At 29.4% G+C, this 20,675-nt stretch overlaps 1 protein-coding gene across 4 annotated transcripts in view; it reads right to left on the reverse strand.

Moving 5' to 3' along the window:
* LOC105219591 (serine/threonine-protein kinase minibrain) overlaps positions 1-20,675 on the reverse strand; it is a 65,497-nt gene that overhangs the window by 8,991 nt on the left and 35,831 nt on the right. For 3 of the 4 annotated variants that reach the window (XM_054230672.1, XM_054230671.1, XM_011195845.3), the window contains 6 exons: positions 16,387-16,514; positions 15,089-15,223; positions 9,400-9,571; positions 9,159-9,326; positions 8,816-9,102; positions 8,056-8,743 (listed from right to left, as the gene is read on the reverse strand). In XM_054230672.1, the coding sequence (XP_054086647.1) occupies positions 8,056-8,743; positions 8,816-9,102; positions 9,159-9,326; positions 9,400-9,571; positions 15,089-15,223; positions 16,387-16,514 (1,578 nt within the window). Of the gene's footprint in view, positions 1-8,055; positions 8,744-8,815; positions 9,103-9,158; positions 9,327-9,399; positions 9,572-15,088; positions 15,224-16,386; positions 16,515-19,753; positions 20,017-20,675 lie in introns of those variants that run through there. The other variant, XM_054230670.1, reaches the window with a different exon arrangement.

Consider the following 20,675-nt stretch of genomic DNA (forward strand, 5'->3'; position numbering starts at 1 on the left):
AAATGCGAATTTAAAAGCAATAATTATTTTTTTTATTATTAATTGTTAATTAATTTTTAATTCACTAAATCCCTACTTTTGGGCTCCCCGTGTTCGTACTTTTTTTCTCACCGTGTTCGTAAAATTTAAGAAATTTCATTTAAACTTCAGCAACAAGGCGAAAATTTAAATCAAAAATATGTAAAAATGATTGTTTTTTATAAAAAAAATAATTTTTGTTCAAATAAATTATTATTTTTTCATTTTAAAATCAGTTTACCTAAATTAAATTAATTTATCTACAGAGCTGCAATGTGGAGCAATAAGTGGTGATTTTTCAATAAACAATGATGTAAATGTTAAAATGAAAAATAATAATTAAATTGAAATTTTCTCATACTATTTTATTAAATTTTTAATATTTTTTTTTTGAGTTTCAATATTTTTTTTAATTTTTTAATACAAATTTTATTGTCACACAAAACTATTTTTTTGTATTTTGAAAAAAAAAATTAAAATAAATCAATAAAAAAAATTATAAAATTTTTAAATTAATTTTTTAAAACAATTTATAAAAAGTTTGAATTATTTTCTTTTTAATTTTAAAATTTTTAATATGTAATTTTATGAAAACCATTTTTTCAATTTGGGAAACAAATTTTTAAAAAATAAAAATTAGGTATAAATTACCAAAAAATTTATATTAAAAAACAGTTATTTTAAGCAATTTTTTTAATAAAATTAAAATAAAAAAATTAATTTTAAATATTATTAAAAAAAAACTGTTCGGCATTAAGAAAAAATAAAAATAATTTAAAAGAAAAAAAAAAATTATCTTTAAATTAAGCAAATTTTACTTTTATATAATTTTTTTTATGAATTTAATGAAAACCCCACCACTCATTGCCCACACAACGCAGCTTATATAATTATTTTGGCTATTTCGTAGTTTTGTATGTGTGTGTACTTAAAATATTTTTTGTTCCATTTTAGTTTGTATTCTTTGCTTTCACTTTTGCTTTTTAGTATGGAGAACGGAAATGACGGATTTTAAGGTAATTTGTGTTGATTTTGCTTTGTTTTAAATTTGCTTTAAATAATTTTAGCTTAATTTTTGTTTCCTTATTTTTAATTAATGCTTGAAGGTACTACTCTGTAACCGGTTTTTGGAGGAGTATATTTGGAAGTACTGGTTTGTTTTTGGTTTGCTTGGTTGGTTGGTTGTTTGGTTCATTGCTTCATTTCATATTTATTAGTATGTATGTATGTATGTTTGTATGTATATTGTTTGTGGCTTTAGGGATTAACATCCTTAGAAGTTGTGAGCTTGTTCAAACGTAGGTATGTATTTGTGTTTAAAGAATGAAGGAAAGAAATTTTATTTCTTTTTAATCGAAAACATAATTATTGAGATAGTTGAAATTTATGTTTTGTTATTATTATTTTCAGTGTGCAGTTAAGGGCGTCGAAATTTATGCGGCTGATTAACGTTACGGCCTAAAAGTATGCTGAATTATCTGTTTTATTATTCTTTCTTTTCATCTTTGGACTCGAATATTGCGAAATGTTAAAAGCTATACATCCCAAAAGTATGCAATATTATTTTTATTGTTAGTAGACCGATTTTCAGCAAAAAAAATAATAGAAGTAACTAAAATTATAACATAGAAATATGCAATCGTAGCTTATAGTAGTTAGTCGACAGTTTTTTTAACTTAAAAATGACTTTTAATTATAAAAATACACCGCCTATAAGTATGCAATAAAAATATGTTTCATTAGAAAGCAATTGGGCAATAAAGATTTTAACAATTAATTTTTTTTTGAAGCCAATTTCACTATTTCTCGCCTAAAAGTAGGCAATAAAATTCGCTTCCTAATTTGCTAAATATTTTAGATAAGGTTTTGCGGTGTTAGAATGTCACTCATACGCCAAGTGACATTTCTATACCTTGTATCTACTCCTAAAGCTATGCAATAAATACCGTATGTGGGGTTTTTAGGAAAACCAATACCAAAAATGAGCTGTATTATGAAATGAGTTATTCCAACACACAGTTTATACGACTCTTAAGCAATGTTTAGAATTTCTTAAAAATAAATTCAAAATTTAAATATGCATACTTTTAGGATGCTAAGGACATTACAAGATACTGACATTTCCAGTGCATGAATATTTCAAAACTACTGCATCACTATTATCAGCTCTATCTACACGTTTGCTACCCAACGCAAACGCCCTCAACTGCGCTACATATTTAACTGCACGATTAATTGGTTAAACATTGCCATAGAGTGCCTAAAATTTATTTTTTTTCTTTGTTTTTTTTCAGCATGACGAAATTATTACCTTTAATTTCTTTCAGATTTTACTGTAGTAAATTTTATTTTAGCCGAAAAGTTTGGTTTTTTTTGCAATAATGTTTCACGTCATTTGTTAAGATTTTTGCGCCTAAAATTATGCAGCATTTATATCAAATATAATTTTTTTTTCGGTTTCAAGTTGCTATTAGTTTACAAACGCGCCGAAATATTTTTTTTTTGTTTTCAATTTCTTTTCTATAGCCAAAAGCAACTGAGTTTAGTGTGAGAGTGTTGAGTTTACTTATGCAAAGCTTTTTTCACTCACATAAAGTCGTTAGTAGCATAAATTTAGTTTGACAGATTTCTGTTTTTGGTATTATTCCGCAACTTTTTTTTCAAACACATATGCCAAAAAAGTTAAATTTTCCATTTTAATTAATTTTATTATTTTTTTTTGTGTGTTTCTATTGCGCTTTTGCTCCACTTTCTCTAGCAAAACATGTATATTCTTAATTCTTTTTTTTCGCAGTTTCTTTACCAAAGTACTAAATTATTTTTAATTTCTAATGCTATATATTTTTCTGCTTGAAGTTCTTTCTGTTTGCCCACTTTCGCTTTAGTTTCGTTTCTACCAAATAGTAACTTTTGTCTGTGTTCGTAATAAATTCCACATTGTACATGTGCTGCTTTTTTGCTTTTTTAGCTGTTTTATGACTTATTTATTTTTATTTTTGTTTTGCTTCAACTATTTCTAACCTTACGAATTTTTAATTAATTTCGATTACGACAATGTTGTACCCAACTAATCTCTAAACTTGAACGCTGGTCTATGAATTTGCATTATTTTTAGGTATCTGTTTTTGTTTTTTACATTATGTGGCAACTCTCCATTTTCTTTTTTGTTTTTATTGTCGCCACAATATTCGTAAATACAAATTGTGTTCAAATGAAGAAAGCTCTTATACAATTGTTGTTGTTTTTTTTAATAATTTTCAGCTTTTTCTTTTATTTGTTGGCAGTCAAACGAGCAAATTTTTATTTTCGTATGAAATATTTCGTAGTATGTAGTAGTATATGTATAAATAGTAGTAGATTTTTTTATTATTAAATAGTACGAAGTGATTGATAACTTAAGTACTTAGTTGCATGCTTTGATAAGGATTATAAAAATAAAAGCTGTGGAAAAATATATGGCTCATCAAAAAAGCTCGAAAGCTATTTAGAGCCAAAAAAGTCACTTCAACCCAGGTAATTAAACTAATAAGTAGTGACATAGAGCTTTTGAAAGCTTTTTGCAAAAGTCCAGAGAGCTTGCACGAAAGCTCAAGAAGTTCGAGAAAATAAGTTGGAGCTTAAAGTAGAAAGTTAAAAGTTACTTGAAAAAAAAGTATGAAAAGCTTAAAAGCTACATTTCGTCACAAAAGCTCCTTACAAAATTCGTATATCATTAAAAACTGATTTGTTTGAATGAAAATCAACTAAAGCTTATTTGAAAGCTACTTGGAAGTGTACAGCTTTGAAAATGTCTGTTTTTATAAAATCGATATTGAACTTAAATCATATACAAAAAATATAAAGTTTAAACTTTAAAAGATTTAAAATAAAATTTAACATTTCTCTTTCTCTTTGAGCTTACACTTCCGAAAGCTTAATAAGCTTTTCATAAAGAACTCAAATAAGTGAATGTTTACGAAATGTAAGCTCAGGTAATACATTCCGTAAATAGCTTTTTGTTGCTTACATAAGGATCAAGTGCTATTAAACATAAAGAACAAAAGAAGTTCAAGCTTTTATTACAAAATAAAGCTCACAACGAAATGTAAGCTTTATTTAGAATGAAGCTTTGTAATTTTAAAGGTTTTTGAAGGGCAGCAATTTAAAAATAAAAATGTGAATTATTTTTTTGATTATATCGGTTTCACAAAAACTAAAAAGCTTAAAAGCTTTGAGGAACTTTACATGAAATGACGAATTCTAACATCTAAAAAGTGTTTTTAAAACATCGACGTTTGTTTTTTTGGATTATATCGGTTTTACAAAAATCAAAAGCTTAAAAGCTTTTTGGAATTTTAATTTAAATGACGAATTCTAACATATAAAATGTGTTTTCGATATATTAATTTTTGTTTCTTGGATTATATCGGTTTTAAAAGCATTAAAAGCTTTTAAAAATTAACATGAAATGTTGAATTTTAATACATAAAAAGTGCTTTGCAAACTTTTTAAGACATATTTAGCATAACCAAAAGCTAAAATCTATAAAAAGCTTTGCAAAGCTTAAATAAAGCTTGCTCTTATCGCTACAGCTGTACAAAACTTGCTTTTTTGAAGTTACCATATAATTTTCCACAGCATAAATGCCTTAAAATATGCAGTATAAAAAGAAAAAATATTTAAAAAATAAATAAACAAATGATTAACGGTTTATTTGTGTAATGTGTGTTTTTCGATGATTTTTTTATTAATTTTTTTTACATGCGTATAATTTTGTAGAATGGCGTGGTGTAATATAGGTATGAATGTATGGGTGTAAGTAAGTTCTTTTGGTTGGCTGTACGGATGTTTGTTTTGTATGTTTTAGCACTTATAATTAATGCTTGTGTATGAAACTACATTTTTTTAGTAAATTTTCTTCTCTTCAACTGCTTCCTTCCTACTTTCCTACTACCACACTTCAATTCTCTTTCAGTTGTTATCAACCAGATTGCGGCTTAATGCTTACATTTGCTGTTTTCATCAATTTAAATTTAAGTTTTTGCTTTTTTCACTTAATTAATTTCACTTTCGCATAAATATTATTAAATATATATATTTATTTATATATATATATTTGTATATATATATATAATATATGTATGTAAATGTAAGTATGTAATGTATAAGTTAATCGTATGCTTTTGGTTTTTGTTTTTTTTTTTTTTGTATGCAATGAAGTGCCTGTTGTTGTTGCGATGTTATCTACAAAATACCAACAACTGATGATGACGAACCATTGAGGTTAGGTTTATAGCGCAACAGTGTTGTCTTGCTAACGACTGACTAACTGAAATCTCTCGTCTCTTAACTTAATGCGCACTTGACATTGTTTCGACATCTTTTTTGTACGCAGCTGCAAGTTGTTGTTGTTGTTGGTGTGTATTTTATATTTAAACATAGTGTTGTGTCTGTCCAGTACCACCGCCGGCGCCGCCGCCTCCACTAGCACCTCCGCCGCCATATGCGCCTGACATGGCTGCCGTTGTTGAACCTGAGGAAGCCGTCGAAGATGAAGATGATGCTAAGCTGCCTTGCTCCCGAGGCAATGCCGGTCATCGCCGATCGTCTGCGTGCGCGTGCGTCAATGTTTCCATGTGTGAGTGCGTTAGTAGATGAGAGTTAGTGGTGGATTAAATTTAATTTATTTGTTTACATATTTCAATTGATTTTTTTTTTAAATTGTAAAAACATTTTTGTCGTTTTTATTGTTCAGTGTTGCATTTTGAGTTTCAAGGAAAAAAGAGAAAAATTACGCAAAAGTTAGTATATATTAGTTGTGATAGATTTTTGATATTTGTTTACTCATTACTTTTCATGCAAATGCGTGGAAACTGAAAAACTTTTAATCATAAAAAATTATTTAAAAAAATAAAATTTAAGTTGCTTGTAAAAATTAAAAATTTTGATTAAACAAAATTTTCAAAAATTATTATTATTTATTAAAAATATTTATATTTTGATCATAGATATTAGAACTCAACTCTTTTCCCAAAAGCATTCATTTGAAGCTCACGTCGCTTTAAAATGAAAACGGTAACTATAGCTTTGTGCATGCCAAAAGCATTATTATTGTCCTAATATTTTTTTTAGCTTACAAAGTTTAAAATTTAATGCGTAAACTTAATTTTAAATGTAAAAAAAAAAAAAATAATTTGGCTGTTCTAAAAATATTTCAGTGTCCCAAAAGTCATTTTATTATATGAAAAACGAATAATTCAAGCGGAAAATCAGTTCCACAAAATACAAAGTTTAATTACGGATGTCTCAAAACTTTTTTGTGTGTCCCAAAACTTTTTCAAAGCGTGAAAATTTACTTTAATCAATTGAAACTCTAAAAAGTCAAGTGGAAATTCAATTTCACAACTTATAAAGTTTATTTATGAATGTCCCAAAAACTTTGTTGTGTCCCAAAACTTTTTCACTGAGTGAAACTTTATTTTTAGCAACTGAAACATTGAAACTCCAAGTGGAAACTAAATTCCTCAACTTACAAAGTTTAATTAGGATTGTCCCAAAAAATTGTTGTGTGTCCCAAAACTTTTGCAATGCGTGAAAATTTACTTTTAATGGCTGAAAAACTAAAAATTCAAACAGAAATGTAGTGTCACACCTTATAAAATTTGATTAGGGGTGTCCCAAAAAAAATTTGGTGTGTCCCTACACATTTTCGATACGTCAAAATTAACTTTTAGCAACTGGCAACTAAAAACTTAAAGCAGAAACTCAATTCCATCGCTTACCAAGTTTAATTAGGAATGTCCCAAAAAATTAGGTATGTCCCAAAATTTTTCGGTAGGCGAAAATTCACTTTTAGCAACTGGCAAATCAAATTTTTAAGCGGAAACTCAATTCGAAAGCATACAGCTTTAACTGGGATTGTCCCAAAAATATTTGTTGTGTCCCAAAATTTTTTCGGCGTCCCAAAATGTCTTTTTAGACAAAAATTTAAAAATTATAAGTGAATTTTCTGTTCAAGTTTGGTATAAATCAGTCCAACACTGTCCCAAAACTTTCAAATGTGCCAAAATTTTACTTCGATATGGAAAATTTACTATTTTTTACTTTTTTTTTACAAAAAAATAAACACGTAACACAAACACAATATTACAACAACAAACAACTAATACTACTACTAGTGACTGGCGTCTAAAACCCCCGCACTACACAAATATGCTATTTAGCATTGAAAAAATTCGTATGAGCTCATTTTTGTATGCCAGTGGTGCTCGTAAGCCACAGTTGTTGTTTCTGTTTTTTATTTGTACTTTCGTAAGGTTTACAAAAATTATTATTATTATTTTTAACTCATAAGTGCATGAATCTTGTAAATATGGTAATAAATTAAATTGTATGTAAATGCTTGGTTTTGTAAATAAGTTAAACATAATAAATAAGTGTATGTCATAAACAATAAATTACAGTTGTAAGTGAGTACAAGTAGTACGTATGTGTATATGTAGTGTAGGTGATACACAACTATTTATTTGAGCTTTGCGCTGGCGACACACGCTTGCCTAGGTAAGAGCTGGGAATTAATACTTTGTTTAAACATTTTTGAAAATTACTGGCAGTTTAAACAGTTATTTCGTTGTGCATTTGTATGCATTGTCGTGTACAAAAATGCATTTTGGCATAAGCAAGCCTGTGTTGCCAGCGCCTAACTCTAGAAAACTATGGCTAAGAACACAAAATATATTTTTTTTTTTAATTTTTGTAGCATTTTTTGCTAGGTAATAACTTAAAATTAAATGTTCAATAAATAAAATCTACATTTGTAATGAAATGTATAATCAAGAAAGAAAAAACATAAATTTTACACAAAAAAAAATTAAACTCAAATCGTCATATTTTCTTCAATATTTTAAACTGTTAATGGAGTGCATTTGTATGTATGTATGTATGATTGTAGGTATGTGAATGTGAATGTATTGGTGAGTTTGTGTGAAATTGTTGAATTTTTTTGGTTTTTTTTTTTGTAATTTTTTTAAGTATATTTGAAGCGTTTAATCGACTCACCATGCGATTGTGGCTCTGGATGTTGCAACGCAGCGGCCGCTACCAACTGTTGACTCTGTTGTTGCTGCTGTTGCTGCTGCTGCTGTTGTTGTTGTTGTTGATTACCGACTACCATCGCAACAGACGATGATGTTGAACTCACCGACGGTGATGATATTGCTATGCTCGCTGCTGTATTCGTACCCTCATCGGTTGTACGTTTAAAGAAATTATGTTGCAAGGCATAGTACGGTGTTACACGTGTCTTCGGATCGAAATCCAACATTCGCAATATTAAGTCTTTGAATTTTAAATAATCCGCCACTGAATGACCAGGCTCATCGAGGCGTCTGCCACCTGGACCACCAGTTTCAACGCCCAGTATATCGTGTAGTTTACGTGAACCGGGCGGTTTGTATTTACGTCCATTTTGACTCTTCTTCAACACATACGAACCGTCTGTAACGACTTTATCGAAGAATTTACGCGTCTTATGCGCTTGATCGAGCAAGTATTTCGGCGGCATGCCGAGCACCTCGACAATTTTGTTCATTTGATCGACTTCATTGCAGCCGGAGAAGAGCGGCTCACCGGTATGCATCTCCACTAGTATGCAGCCGAGTGACCACATATCAATCGCCAAATCGTAGGGTATGCCAAGTAGCACTTCCGGCGAACGATAGAAACGTGATTGAATATATTGATATATCTGTGGAGAAAAAAAATAAAGTTAGGTTATGTTTTAGCGTAATAAAAATGAAAAAGTTTAAAAGCTACTCACTCTTTGTCCCAGTTGACATGAACTGCCAAAGTCTACAATCTTAATTGCTGAACGCTTTGGATTGCAAAGCAATATATTCTCGGGCTTTAGATCACAGTGGATTATATTCAGTTCTGGTGTACTCAAAAAGAGCAGTGCAGTGCAAAGCTGTTGGGCAAATTTACGTGTTAGATTCAATGAAACACCGCGGAAATTCGTATTCCGTAGTAGATCGTATAAATTGTAGGAGAGCAATTCGAATACTAAACATAAATGATTGCGCCACATAAAATGCCGTTTCAATTTAACTGTAAAGAAAAATAAATTTAATAAAATTCACAAAGCATATTCTTCAACAACTCACCAATATAGTATTTGTTCTCGGCATCTGCACGATTCATCATTTCCAATAATTTCACTTCGATTTGTGCCTGATTTAGGAACGGTTTCTTATTTTTAATAATTTTTATCGCTACGTGACACTGTTCTTCATGGTCATAAGCCTTGACCACTTGTCCAAAACTGCCTTTGCCTATTTGTTTAATGAAAAATTAGAAATTAATATTATAATAATAATAGTAGAAGCAGCTGTGCGTGCGACTCACCAATGAGGGAATCAATTTCGTAGCGATCCAAGAATTTTTCACCATTTTTTATTATATAATCGTGATTATCATCATCGTAACCGTCGTTATATAATTTTCGCTCCTTCTTATTCGAGGAGTCATCCTCGCCTTGGGTCTGTTGAGCGCGTCGCTTCTTTTTCGCATAGTAAACCTGCAAATAACATGAAATAATGTTAGTTTTTCTGCTTAAAAAGTTGTATAAATATACACTGAAACAACTTTTATTGATCGGTTATTAAAATCTATATAGAATAGCTCTGTGTAAACGTCTAAACGCTTACACCTTCATTTGGACCTTTATCAAATCCCATAGCAAAATAAAAACCAAAATTTACTACTAAAAATTTGAAGGAACAAAAACTACGTCAAAGCAGAAATGTCAAATTTGAAATTGAAAAAAAAAAAAAAAAAATTTTTGTAGGCTAGTAGGAAATAAGAAATATTCAATGTTAATTCATATTTTCTAAAATATTTGCATTTCTTGTTCCATAACCTAGTTTATCTAATACTATGTAAATTTGCTAGTGAGCTTAAAATGTTATTATTTAACATTTTAGTAATTACTGAAAATAATTCTTCTTTTTTATATACATTTTTCATGCATCGCAAATGTTTTTTGATCTCTCTAACCTTAGAAAACTATTTAGTCCTGAATTTTTAAACATGGAAATTAAAGCTTTCACAAAAAGCTCATAAAGCAGCTTTCATTTTCATGTCAAAAATCACATTATACCACTGAGGCCGAAGTTGTCACGAGAGCGTTCAATAACTCACCTCTCAAATATTTAAAATATGTATGCAAAAAATTAAAGCTTTCACCAAAAGCTCACATAGCAGCTTTCATTATTATGTCCAAAATCACATTATACCACTGATGTTGAAGCTTTCACGTGAGCTTTGAATTACTCACCCCTCAAATATTTAAAATATGTATGCAAAAAAGTAAAGCTTTCACCAAAAGCTCACATTCCAGCTTTCATTAATATGCCAAGGTGAGAGCTTTCACAAAAGGTTTTATCAAATCTATTTTTATAGCAAAACTTTTTATATGGAATTAACATTCTGATATATAAATTATGTTAATTAAAGTCAAAAAAGTCATTTATACAATTTAGTTCTTCTTTAGTACAAAATTATTAGCAATTACTGAAAAAAAGCTTTGAGCTTTCATTAAAGTATATGTTAAGGCGTTCCAAAAAAAGAAAATTCAAAAGCTTTCACATTTATTTAACTTTTAATATAAACGAACTATAATGAATGCAGTACTTTCATAATACTACTGAGCTTTCGTAAAACCACTAAGCTTTCAAAAAAACATTTGACTTGTGACTCCCTTATGGGTTAGTGAAAGAAAATACAAGGAAATTGTATGGTATACTAACTTAAAATTAGTTACTTTTATTAGTGGCGCCTAAAAGTATGCATTATAAACTAAGTTAAATAATATTATGACTAGTCGTTGAAACTGAAGAGAAAAAAATATATAAATATATATATATAAATAATATAGATCCACATATTTTCTATATTATTTATATATTTTTTTCTCTTCAGTTTCAACGACTAGTCATAATATTATTTTACTATTCACATTGGTTTCAGCTATGAAAGAACGCTTTCACTTTTAAAATGACGCCAAAAGGTATGCTATATTTGCAAATAATATGTCATATCTCAGTATTGAAAGTGTATTTAAAATCCCGAAAGCAAAGACTTTGTTTTAATTGTCTTTCCACTGTAAAATGAGCGCCTTCAAGTATGCAAACACTAATATGTACTCTCTTTGACGAATTTAAGACACTTTAAGCGCCTAAATGTATGCATAATATGCGATAAATATAACATTTGTTTTGGCTATTTATAGACTAGATTTGATTGTGGCTACTGTGTACAATATTTTTGTATGACTGATATTTTATTTTTTACGCCAAAAGGTAGGCAAAAAGTACAAAAATTAAATTTTTAATGCAAAAATTCAGCAAAAAAGTATATAAAAACTCAAGTTGAAAACATTTTGTAGGAAAAAAAACCGAGTCTGTAAATAACAAATTAAAAGAAATGGCAGAGAAGGAGGCACAACAAAGAGCAAAAAATTATAGAGAATGAGTTTGGCGCACAGAAAGGGCAAATAGGAAAAGAGAAATGTAAACAGTAAACCGGTAAAGCGACAGGCAGTCAGTCAAAGCAGACAGAAAGTAATTTTCACAGAAAAGGGGGCGCATATAAAGTCAGGGAAGTAGTTAAAGGCATATGGCAAGTTAAAGCCAGCATGGTAGGGGAGCGCTTCACACGGGGGTAGCAACAGTGATAACCCTAAGCAGATATACATATACATATAAAGACACAAGCATACATATAGGCAAAAAGCGAATTGGAAGAATGGCAATGGCAAAGCGGAAAAGTTGTTGCTAACGCCACAAACATTAGCAGGGAAAGTCAAAACGTCGATAATGGTCAGAAAATGCGCGCGCCTGTCTGCATGTGTGTTGGTAGTGGTGCAAACACACAAAACGACAAGTAACTGTATGTACATGTAAGCGCACGGATACGCAAGCGCGCGCAGTGTATGTATACTGCGCGTGTATATGTACGGGACATGTCTCTATACATATGATGAATGAAACAAGAAGGATATGAGAAGAATGATGCTGCAACATTTTGTAGAGATTTGCAGACATTGTAAAATCAAGAGCCGAAGTAAAAACCGCACAAGCACAAGCAGAGATAATGAGAGAGAGAAAGAGTGAGAGCGCGCAGCACTTGCTTGCAGCTGAGAGCGAGCTGCGACAAGCTGTTTGGTGTGCGCCTAAAAAGCTGCAAAGCAGGCCAGCAACGTTATATGAAAGTGTGTGCGCGACAGGCAGCAAACCAGTCAGTAAGCAAGCCAACCAGCCAGCTGCGGCCGCAATACAAACAAGCCGAAACAATGTAGGGAAATTGTAGAAAAATATAGAGAAATAGAAATGAAACGCTTAAAAATGGGTGTATGCCGACGCGTAGACGCTAGCAGCGCAGTGCATATTGACGCGCTGCAACGCGTCAGCCGACCAGCTAGCCAGACACTACTAAATTGCGCCGCATAGTGGGTCTATGGCGACAGACATTCAAGCTGCTTGTCGGCTGCGCGGTGTGGTGTTGATTGCGGTAGCGTGGTGGTGGTGGTGGTGGTGTCAGCAGCAGCAGCCGCAGCCACTGAAATTGGAGATGTTTGCTGTGTTGTTGTGCATAGCGCAGCGTCGTCCTTCGGCGGTATAGAATTTCCGTAGCGGCACAACAAAAACAAAAGTGCAATATGAAAAAAATGATGTTGCAGGAAACTAGTGAAGCAGATGTTGGAGGTTATGTTGAGATGGGCAAAATCAATTGACGTTTGAAATGGCAAACCGAAATAGGCTGTTTTGGCCAACACTGAAGCGGTGTGTAAATATGTATGTTGATGTGGGAAATTGAAAGAGTATGTACGACTAACGGGTTGTTATTACTGGGAATGCATATAACGAATATACAACATATATTCGAAAGTAAAAATGTGCAAGAGAATAGTAAAAATACAAAAAGTTCTAAGTGAAAAATCTATAGAAGCTTCGAAAATGAAATTAATTAAAGCAAATAAAATGTTTTTGCTGCTTTAAAAAAATACTATATTTTCGATGTTTTTGAAATAAGGTATATTTCTGATGAAACAGGCACCTTAGGTTCAAAAAATTAAAAAATGTATTAGAAATAACCGTAGAGGATTTAATATGAAGTTCGATGTTTCTGAAATAAGGTATATTTCCGAAGAGAACAGCCATATGAGGATTATAAAATACAAAAAGTTATAATAAAAAAAATTAGAGGACTTGAAATAAAGCAAATTAAAATTTCTTCGCAGTTTTTAAAATTCTTTGTTTTCGATGTTTTTGTAATAAGTTATAAAACTGTTGAAAACAGTCATATTATGTTCAAAATATCAAATGCGACAATTAATAACTCTTAAAACAAACCAAAATCTTAAATTTCGATGTATTCGATGTTATAAATTTATGCAAATATTTTAAAAATATGTCACAACCGCTAATAATGTGTTTATTATTCTTGCAACGGTTTTAAAACAACTTCAAATATATTCTATGTTTTCGATGTTTTTGTATCAAGGTAACAATTCGATGAAATCAGCCAGTATAGGTTCAAAAGTTCGAATACGACAGTTAATAACACTTTAAACAAACCAAATCTAAAATTTCTATGTATTCGATGTTATAAACCTATGCAAATGTAAAAAGAAAAATATTCCAAAACCGCTAAAATTTAGTTTATTAAGCGAATCGGGGTTTCAAAATTATTTTTAAATTATTCTATGTTTTCGATGTTTTTGAAAATCAAAAATCACGCCTGCTAACTTTTTAAAATAGTTAATATCGCAAAATCCTTTTGTTAAAACAAATTCTATGTTTTTGAAATACTCAATAAGACATGATTCACACACAAATATTCAAAGGAAACTATTTTTACAGTGACAAAAAAATTGTTACTAACGCAAAATCAATGCCAGGGCATTTGTTAAATAATTTAAAATCAATTTGAAAATCAGATATTTTCTACTCTGTCGATGTCGTCAATTGTTGCTTGCAACTATTATTGTTGGCTATTTTTACAAACGCAAGCGCACATACACACAGGCAAACAAGTGAACACACGTGCACCGAAAGTAACAAAAAAAGTGCCAAGAAAGTGACTTTGCGGACGGCGACTGTGCAGGGGCGGGACTGAGGTTTGTAGAACCGCACAGATTCAAGCGCTGAGGCGATCTATAAGAGCTAAGTGCACAAATATATATATGTACGGATGACCACAGTAGTTTAGAATTTCACAGACTCGGCACCGTGCGTTGTGCACCCCTCAACGGCCAGCTACTAAAAGGCAACTCAATGACTTTGACTGTTGCGTGTGTGGTGTTTGTATGCGTGTATGTGTATTTGTGCGCGCTGACGCAGGTGGCAACAATGTTGCAGATGAGAAAATTCAACTCTATTGTTGTACGTATTGCTGTTTAAGGCAGCTGATGATGAAAAGTCATCACTGACGAGTGCTTGGGTCAAGGGCGGCGGCATACAACTACTAATGTTGCGTAGTTTTGGTTTAAGGGTTGTCAACGTCAAAGCGAATAACTATGTACATTATTATTTTTGTTGTTGTAACTGTCAACAGCAGCAACAATTAAGGGAATGATGAAAGTTGAAAACGTAAACACACATCACAAAATAACGGTAAAAATAACTGTAAAATTTAGAATTTGTGTCATGTGAAACGCTTAGTGGTATTTTGCTATGATAATCTGTACAAATCAGTATAAAATAAATGTTAGACAAAAACATAGAAAACATAGAATTCTAAATTTTTTTAAGAATCACATGGAACAATTAAAAAATTGTTAATGGTGACTTAAACACCAATATGTGCATCTATATAAAAACATCGAAAAACATAGAATGTTTAAAAAGGTTTGTAAACATGGGTTTCTGAACTAAGAACACAAAAAATATTCATTTGAAACTCAAGACAAATAAAATAAATCAAGAGCTTACAAGCGTTTAAGATATAAAATATTTCTTGTTAAAATTCCAACAAGAGTCACAAATATTTCTAATTTTTCAAATATTAATACAAAAAATAAGTTAGTACTTACCTCATTTATATGCTTGTAGGTCTTAATTAAATCCACACTTAATTTTCGCAACGGCGCCGTAGCTGGATCACGAAAATGTGATGGAATTCGTGCCTGCATGGCACGCACTTCGGACGATGACGTCGGACTAGATCGCTATAAGAAAATAAATAAAGCAAAGAAATTCATATAATAAAATCCATAACAATGTGGAACAATGTGTATAGCATGTAAGCCACTGACTGAAGGTGGTAATAAAAAAAAAATAATAAATAAATTAAGTCAATAATAAATAAGCAATTAGTAAATTGCAATATAAATGAAAATTGAAACAATTGAATAGATGTAATGAAATTATTGGAATTTAAAAGGAGAACCGCAGGCAATGGTAGCTAATACTCATCAATATATGTAAGTGTACGGCAATCTACTGAAACAATTAGCATGAAATTGGATTATTCATCCTTTAGATGTACACTCTGTTTAATTGCAAAAATACGTCTCTTTAATTATAAAATTATACTAATTGATATTCATCATTGTAACAGCCCAAATAGAAAAATTTTAGGAATTCATCCGTTAGATGTACACTTCTTTTTGATTATGTTAAATAGTTTTCCTTAATATGATGTGTTTTTAAACACAAATACCGCTTATATTCATGGAAAAATGTGGTTAAGTACTTTCATCCATTCGATGAATACTTTATTATATGAAACTATTCATGAAAATTAAAATTTTTTACAGAGTGGAAGAGATTTGAATTCGAAATAAACCTCTAAAACTAAAGGAAAATAATCTAGTTTGAGACAAAGATAGTATTCAAAGAGAGAACTTCATTCTTTGGACGTATTGTCCTTTTTAAATAGTTTACTTAAATATGTACATATGTGGAAATATTTGATATATTATGATACAAAAAATATATTTGATTTATCAAAAGGTATGCTTAAAAGAATTTCATCCTTTCGATGAGTATTTTATTATATGAAAATAAGCATAAAAATCAAAATGTATGCAATGTGAAAGAAGTTTGTATTCGAAATAAAACACTAAAATTAATCTAGTAACCAACTTCGAGACTAAAACAGATTTTATGAAAATAAATCATATTCATGAAATTCATCCATTGGACGTATTGTCCATTTTAAACAGCTTTCTTTAATATGAATTTATATTTCATCTTTTTTGATACAATATGATGTTTTATTCGTGAAAAAGTGTGTTTAAAAAAATTGCATCCTTTCGATGATTTCTATAATGATTTTCATGATTTCTATAATATTGTAAATTATTTTTCGAATTTTTTTATTACTTACATGATGCATGACATCTCGATGTGTTGCAGGAAGCTCTTCTTCGTCCACAAATCGTCCGTAGAGCGGCGCATGACGTTGACGTCCTGACTCACCGCTCACTGCCGCACTGGATACATAAACTGCGGATACTGCAATAGAAAAATTAAAGAAAGTTTATTTTAAATTGTCATTTAAGAAATAAAATAAATACTTTTAGAATACTATATTTAATTGAAGTAATATTAAATATTGTAGTACTTAATAAATATTAAAAAATAATATATATATTTTATTTATTGAGAAACTATTCGTTTGTAAAACTCCAAATAAATCACTATGTAAGTGATGTAGTGTGAACGCGTCATAAATATTTGTAATCGATAAATAAATGGTAAATTGTAATATTTTGTGAAGTGTGAATTAGAATGACTAAATATTCATAAAAAATATAAATATTTTACAATAATTTTAATACTGTTGTTACGAATAGACAAAAATAGAAGAAATGTAAACTTTTTGTAGCTACTAAAGCATGAATATGGTATAAGGACGAGACTTGGAAGTTATCATATTTAGGATTATTGGCAAGAAAGTTTAAGCTAAACTAAAGAAGAGTCTCAATTAAGACTGTATATACAGACTTAACTGATAATATTGCCGATTCTAAACCGTAAAACCCAAAAGTGCATTGCACCGACAAAATGGCAAAATTATTTATAATGTAACCAAAAATAAGCACAATCATATCGAGCGCACGGAAATGATGATTGTCAAACTGGGGCAAACCGACGTACTTATGTATGTGCATAGGTGCAGGTGCTGCCTACGCCGCAAATAGCGAGACGTCAGATAATTGTGAGCATCACCTAAATACCGGGGCGCTGCCAAAAAGCGAAATAGTCGCGTGAGCGTTGACACATACACAAACACCAGTGCATTTATGTATGTTTGTATGTCTGTATATATTACAGCGGGAAAAAACTAAATTTATTTAATAAAGAAGTGATTATTAAAGGTGTGTATGTGTGTGTGTGTGCAATTTACGACCGGGGGCGACCTACTAAAATGTTAACAAAACGAAATGAAATGAAAAAATTAACAAAATGTGGTGGTGGACAAAAATAAAAAAATTTAAATTAAAAAAATTGGAAATAAAAAAAAAACAAAATAAAAATAAACAAAAAGAGAAAATTAAAAAAATATGAAATAAAAATAAATAAAAAAAAATAAAAATAAATAAAAAAAAATAAATATAAATAAAAAAAAATAAAAATAAATAAAAAAAATAAAAATAAATAAAAAAAAAAATAAAAATAAATAAAAAAAATAAAAAGTAAATAAAAAATAAATAAAAATAAATAAAAAATAAATAAAAAATAAATAAAAATAAATAAAAAATAAATAAAAAATAAATAAAAATAAATAAAAAAACATAATAAAGTTAAATATTAAATAAAAAGATAAAAATAAAATTGTAAAAAAAATTAAAATTAAAAATTATAATAGAGTTTAAAAAAAAATTAATTGAAAAAAAATTAAAGAGGAATAAAAATATAATATTAACAAATTAAAAATATCTCAAAAATAATGAATAAAAAAAAATTAAGTAAAAATATATAAAAAAAAATAAAATTAAAAAAATAAATAATAGAAAAATTAAAAAATCGAAAAATTTAAAAATATAACAACAAAATTAAATAAAATAAATTAAAAAAATATATAATAATAAAATTAAAAATTAAAATATTGTTGAAAAAAAAAAATTAAAAAAATTAAAAATATTAAAAAATTACAAAATTTTAATATTAAAATAAGAAAATTGATGGCGGTTTGCCGTTAAATAACAAAAATAGCCGCATAACAACTAATATAAACCAATTTTGTGATGATTTTGTTTATTTCTATGTATAAATATGCACCAGCCGTACACGAGTCAGTGAAATTATTTAATCTGTAAGAATATTACACAATTTTTCACAGCAAAATTCTAATATATTTTTGGCACAAACAAGCAAACGCACAGCCAAAAAAGGTAGCCGCAAGTATTCACATTAGTATATATTTATATAGCGACAAAAATTTCTTTGCGCTTAGTTATGCTCTTATCGCATACACATAACTTTCGCATATGCACAAGCGCTCACACACACACCCACACACATACACACGCGTAATTTGCAGCTGAGCATTTATGGTTGTGACGGCCACCCACTCAGCGCGGCGGCGGATTGTCAAGCGTCAAATTAAACAACTCAACTCTGCTTGTTTGGCAGCGCTGTGCATCCGGGTGGGCGGGTCAGTTAGTGGATTTTGCTTTTAACTAGTTGTTTGTGCGAGTCACTTTTGGCGCATTTTTAACATTAGACATTTCGAAACTTATTTTTGCTGCAAATTTGGCAAAATAATGCGTTGCAGCTGCGCTAATGGCGGGAAGGCGTTGTTACGGTAATTGTGTTGAATTTATGTAGAATTTTATATGATCTATAGAGACTTTGCGAAGTGAAGTGTATTTTTTTGCTTTTGGTTCTCGTAAATTGACATGTAAATTTAAATCAATTTAAATTAGTTAAATTTAAGTGTGACGGAAGAAATGTGTGATTACGAAATGTCGAAATTAAGCAAAAAAAAAAAATAAAATTAAAAATAAGAAGTGATTGAAAAAGTGTGCTGAGAAAAATAATATTATAAATAAATAAATAAAATATGTAAATTATTTCATGATTGTACAATCAAAAATAAAAATGTAAAATTATTAAAAAAAAATATTAAAAAATGTCAAAATTTTATAAAAATGTTTTGAAATAAATTGAAAAAATTTAAAAGAAACACCATTTAAAATTTTAATTTTGATAATAATAATTATAAAAAAATATTTTTTATTATAAATTGAAAAATTTTATTATTTAAAAATAATTATAGTAGTTTTGTTAAGATTTTTGTTCGAAAAAAATGTTTTTGAATCACAAATACAAAAATTACCGTTTTTAATAAAAATATTTTTAAAAATTAAAAAAAAAAATTCTTAAATAAAATTAATAAAAAAAATTCTTAAATAAAATTAATAAAAAAAAATTAATAAAAAAAATATTAAAAAAGAAAATTATTAAAAAAAGTTCTAAAAAAATCTAAAAAAATAAGAAAATTTTGCAAAAACAAATGTTAAATAACTAAAAAAATTACAAGAAAATCAAAAAAAAAAGGAAATTATATATAAAAATATTAAACAACTAAAAAAAGTTAATATTTTAAACAAAAAAATTCGATAATAACGTAACGAACACAATGAGAAAGCATTGAGAGCGAAATTAGTGGAGCATAAAACTGCAAAAAATAAAATGCAATCCCCAGAACACTGAAAAAACAAAAAACGAACAACGCTCAAACCTACAATTCCTCAACAGGTGCTGGTCATTTGCAACAAAACCATTGTTGTTGATATTTAAATTGTTGTTGTTGCTATCGCGATTATTAAAAATGCGATAATTGTTGTTGGCGATGGAGCTGTTGGTGGCTGTGGAGGCGCTGCCATCCAGCATTTCCCAATCGTTAATAAGTCTTGTGGTGTTGGTGGTGGTGGCAAGCGATGGCCAATAACCCAAAGCGGCGGCGGACATGGTGTCGTTGAGGAAGACCTCGTTTTTTTAATACCAACTTTTTTTGAAAAAAAAAAAAATGCGTATCAAACGATTTAATGAGGTGACCAACTTTTGTTGTTTTTTATATACTTTTTTTATACACAAGGTGCACTAATTTGGCTTATTTACTTTTTTTAATAAAATTTTTTTTTTTAAGTCAGCAATTTTGCAGTGGTTGCGTGTATAATATATGCAGAGACTAAGGCGGTTCGTTTTCGCATTTATTTATTTATTTTGTTATTTTTGTTTTGTTTGTTTAATGCTTTCACTTTTTATAAATAAATATTTACACTATTTTTGCTTTCATATTGATTTTCTTAATATTTTTTTTATTTTTTTTTTTCAACAAAAATTATGTCAAGGAATATTGTTATATAAATAAAATAAAAATTATTTTCTTTTTTAGTTGTCAAAAAACTTTCCACTTAATTTTTTAACATTTCTTCTGCATTTAGCACTAAGTATAAGAAACTCAGCGAGCCCCCGACAATCTACAAAATATTTATTCTTTCGCACTTTTGTCTACCGCGCCGCACAAATTTCCACTGAGCACTGCAATTTTTCAACAAGAGTCGACAAATCTTCAACGCTGTACAGACGGACAGACTGTTTTCGTTTTCAAAAATAGCTAAATAATTTCGGTATGTAAGTGTATCTTTGCGCTTTTTTTGCATT

This window comes from Zeugodacus cucurbitae, chromosome 5 (assembly GCF_028554725.1).
Source record: "Zeugodacus cucurbitae isolate PBARC_wt_2022May chromosome 5, idZeuCucr1.2, whole genome shotgun sequence".
In the NCBI taxonomy this organism is placed as follows: Eukaryota; Metazoa; Arthropoda; class Insecta; order Diptera; family Tephritidae; genus Zeugodacus; species Zeugodacus cucurbitae.